At 38.6% G+C, this 4,491-nt stretch overlaps 1 protein-coding gene across 1 annotated transcript in view; it reads left to right on the forward strand.

Annotated features, from left to right (window-relative positions):
• DDX42 (DEAD-box helicase 42) overlaps positions 1-4,491 on the forward strand; it is a 38,554-nt gene that overhangs the window by 13,046 nt on the left and 21,017 nt on the right. Inside the window, 3 exon segments of the mRNA XM_025196877.1 lie at positions 218-322; positions 1,617-1,736; positions 3,266-3,442. Coding sequence (XP_025052662.1) covers positions 218-322; positions 1,617-1,736; positions 3,266-3,442 — 402 coding nt within the window.

A 4,491-nucleotide genomic window follows, 5' to 3' on the forward strand; every position in this document is an offset into this window, starting at 1 on the left:
TTAAGACACCTCTTGACTGCAGTGAGAATAGAATAATTCACTTGAGTGTAACCCTGTTTAGTTTTAAAGTGTCCTCCATATGACTGAATATTAAAAATCATTTCAGATAATTGTCCTCCTGTCTTAGTAAGCTTTTGCTTACAAAAGAACAAACCTTCCCACAAATTCACAGTATGACCTCTTGACCCCCTAAACTGAGTCATTTGCCTTGTTGCAGATTGAATACCCTCCATTTGAGAAGAACTTCTATGATGAGCACGAAGAGATCACCACCCTCACACCCCAGCAGGTGGTGGAGCTGCGACATAAATTGAACCTGCGGGTGAGCTGGAAGTAAAACCATGCTTGACAGACCTTTTGCTGCCAGTTGTCAGGATTGCTTTGGTGGCTTTGGCCAATATTTTCACAAGCAACTATTGATTTTGGGATATCTAACCTGGTACATCCTTGGTTTCAGAGATCAAGTGCTCAGCATCTCCTGAAAATTGGACCTATTTGAGGTTTTCCAAGTTGAATGGGTTGGGCATCAAAAGTTACCAGTTGCATTTCAACTAAAAATGCATACAATGAAGAACTGAAACCTATAATATTTTGTAAAAGATCTCTGCAACCTGCACTCTTAAACAGTGTTTCTCAAGCAGGGTACCACAATGCCTTAGAGTGCCTCGTGACCTTGCAATATTAGCTCTTTCAGGTATGCAAACACCTATGCTTAATTCACAGGATAAGCAGTGAGTTTTCAAATAGGAATTCCTGGCATCAAAAACTTTCTGAGCTGTTGTAGTCTTTCTGAGCTCTTTGCAATGAAAGAACTGCTCTTATTTTTCTGTTGTCAAAATATGAGAGCGCTCTGAGCTGGCATTTTCTGATGGGTACCTTGAATCTAAAAAAAGGATGAGAACAGCTGATCTAGGACCTTTGGAAATTGGATATTTAGTGTAATTTATTTTGAATAATTGTTAATGATGAAATATTAAATGCAAATGACCATTTCAAATGGAATTTGTTTTTTCAAACTTGATTATTCAGTTAATTACACATTTTCTTGTTGTATCAAGAGAAGCAATTTTATTTCAAGCCATGTATATCTATTTCTGCAGCTTTATCTTCTGCATAACAGAAACAAAAATGTTATGATTATCTACCTCTAAGTCAAAATGTCTAAATTCTAGTCCAAGTTCTGCAACTTAGGCAGATCCACTTAACTTTCTTCTTGTAGATTTTCTTCATATGTAAAATAGGTGCATTGTCCACTTGCCATAGAAAGGTTTGTTAGTGCTTTAGGGTTCACAGCTGGAAAGCACACTAATACCCCCCCACCCCCCCCCAATTTGTTGTTTTGATGCTGTGATAGTTTTTTACAAACATTGAATCATGACTGGTTTCTTATTCTCTTTCCTTTGCACCATTACTTTTAAAAAACTGCAGTGAAACCTTGCATATAAAGCTTGCACCTTGTGGTATTTGCCTTAAAGTATCTTTGTCTGTTGAAATGAAAATGTATGTCCTGGATATAAAAGCAAGCTTTTAACATTTATGTAAATACCTGTTTTCTTCCTTCCAATTACAAATTCTTCTTATACAGATGATGCGTCTCTTCTTTCATCCCCCTCTAGGTCTCTGGTGCTGCTCCTCCAAGACCGGGCAGTAGTTTTGCCCATTTTGGATTTGATGAACAACTTATGCATCAGATTAGGAAATCTGAGTATACCCAGCCCACTCCTATACAGTGTCAGGTATGTGCTGTTGTTTCACTTTCTTCTAAGCACAACGAGATTAGATGCAGATATTAAAAGGATCCCTATGCCATAAAAAGCTGTGTGCAGTTTGATTGCCTGTAAGGGGTCAGCAACCTATGGGCACAGACCTGGGTCTTCAGTGGCATTTGGTTTGGCACTCTGCTCATGCAACTGTGGAGAGAAGTGCCAGCTGCAGGAGCTTTCCTCATGCAACCAGGAAGATGATTAGCAGCAGCAAGGTTGTAGCACCTGCCCACCTACTTAGGGTGGGCTGTTCCAGCCAGAAACGATTGTCTGTTCTTAACAGTTAGCCATGTTAATCTGATGTCAAGCCAAAGGCAGTTAGTCTTATTTGTAGACTAACTAAAATGCATATAGAGCACAAGCTTTTGTGAACTTGAGTTCACCCTGAAGAGGAATTGTGTGCGCGCGCGCAATTGGTTTTCACCTTTATTTAAAAAAATGGTCTACCTACTGCTTCTTTGAGTGTTAATTGCAAATAAAGTCTAGTCTGTGTGTCTTTTTTTTTTTCAAATTGGCTCAGCCAAAGAGAATTTTAGCACCTTCAGGGGACTAATCTGTTGCTCAGAAGACTATAGGCGTTTTCTTTTTCTTTTTTTTTCTTTTTTTTTTACAGTTCTTCATATTTTAGGCATTGTTTTAGAAATATTAGATAAAGTGAACACAGAGCATTGTGTTAAGGGCATTTGGCTAGCAAACAGTTAACACCTAAATTACATAGGATATGCTTTGATTTGTTTTGTTTTGGCTGTTGAGGTAATTCCTAGCCCTTGTTTCACTTAAGTTGGGTATGCATTTGGAGGTGGGGATGCCAATGCAAGGGATTCCACCACATATGCAGGCCGGTAAAGTTGTCAACGTAAGGATATACATTCTGTGGCTTTTTGACATAAAAAATAAAAGCAGTACATATATTTTTGTAATTATGCCTAACATTTAATTGCAATACCACACTTTAGACAAAGGGAATCTGTTGGGAGAGCCTAGTCTGTGTTATATACATTGCTGGATTAACAGCCCTAGAGATAAATTGGTCACTTCAATCTTCAGAACTTGTACAGTACGGACAGGAGGAGGGAAAGCTTTCCTGTCCTTCCCGACCACTAGGTTCCCATCTGGAGCAGGAGGGAACAGACACTGCCAAGAACATGAGTGCATTGTTTGGTCTGCCCTCTCTGCTGAAATTGCAAACACAGTAGGGATTGTTGTACATTTACCCACTGTGGATTGTACCAAACCTAGGAACTTTATGTAGGCCACCAAACAATCATGAAGCCGTAGTAACTTTCAGATTACTAACAGACTCATCCAGATCTGAACTTGGTGACTTAGATGCAAGAGCTCATACAATAGTCATGTTACGATCCCTATGTTACAGATCCCTTGTGACATCTTGTCCCCCATATTCATGTGGTCTTTAAATCAATATGCCCACATGAATAAGGAATTAAGCTATTCCTATGTGACCTGGCAGATCAATTTAGACATCTGTTTTTTATTTTCAGGGTGTTCCAGTTGCACTGAGTGGCAGAGACATGATCGGTATAGCTAAGACTGGCAGTGGCAAAACAGCAGCCTTTATTTGGCCAATGTTGATCCACATCATGGATCAAAAAGAACTGGAACTGGGAGATGGTCCCATTGCAGTGATTGTGTGCCCAACCAGAGAGCTTTGCCAGCAGGTAGGTGTATATAATGCATAAGTGCAGGCTGGGTTTGATTTTAATAAAATCAGTATAAATCACTGGTCAGGAAGTCTTGATTTAATCATTGTTTTTTACAAAAAGTGCATTCTTGTTGTTTGATATCCTTTATTCATTTAACATCTTGAAACTTTAAAATTTTAGAGAAAGGTAAGGGCTTGACTCTACACAAACTTAGAGAAAAACAAAAGGGCTGATGGGTAGGTAATCAGGTCTGTTATCTCTTATTTCCATATACTGCTGTTGACAAGGATGTTATCTCTGGAGAGACAAATCCACAGTTTGAGAACTGGAACTAAGCATCACAGAGATGCTCAATGGGTTCTTCTAGACTGAGCATTAAGTCCCACTGGGTAGAGTGGTTTTCTTTAATCTTTACTAATCTATAGAAGAGCCTCTGGGAACCCCATAAGATTGGGCCCCTAATATAGTCCCTGGCCTGTTGTGACCTATTTATAAAACTCTTCTAAAAGGGTTACATGAATATATTGTCTTAAATAGTATATAATTATGTTATAATCCCTATTCCATGATGATATCTTTGAGCTTTAACATCTTTTAAATTAAAACTATCTTTAATATAGGTTTATTTAAAAAACAAAACCCCAACCCCTTCTTACCAAAAAAAACCAAACATCTGATTTAAATTAAAAAATCCAAATTTTTAATTTTCTTAAAACCTTTATTTTGTATTCACCCTGTATAAGTGTCCTTCTATTTCCTTATAAACACAGCAAGTCTTTAGCAAGAGAAGTTAGCAGAGAAACTGCAATGCCTGTTGGAAAAGACTCCTGTGTATTCTTAACTTGTTTTAGTATTTAAGCTAATACTGTATACCAGTGGTGCTCAATCTATGGTCCATGGAACTGTCATGTGGTGTGTAGGTTGCCTCACAGACCAGATGAGATGGCTGTGCATGTGGATCAGGCCAGTATGTGGAGCCAATTCATGGCCAGGGCCAGCACACAGAGCTATGTTTAACAAAGGATCCAGGAATACCCCAAAGCTGCAAAGTGGAATGACAAAGA

Source organism: Alligator sinensis, unplaced genomic scaffold (assembly GCF_000455745.1).
Source record: "Alligator sinensis unplaced genomic scaffold, ASM45574v1 scaffold444_1, whole genome shotgun sequence".
Taxonomy (NCBI): domain Eukaryota; kingdom Metazoa; phylum Chordata; order Crocodylia; family Alligatoridae; genus Alligator; species Alligator sinensis.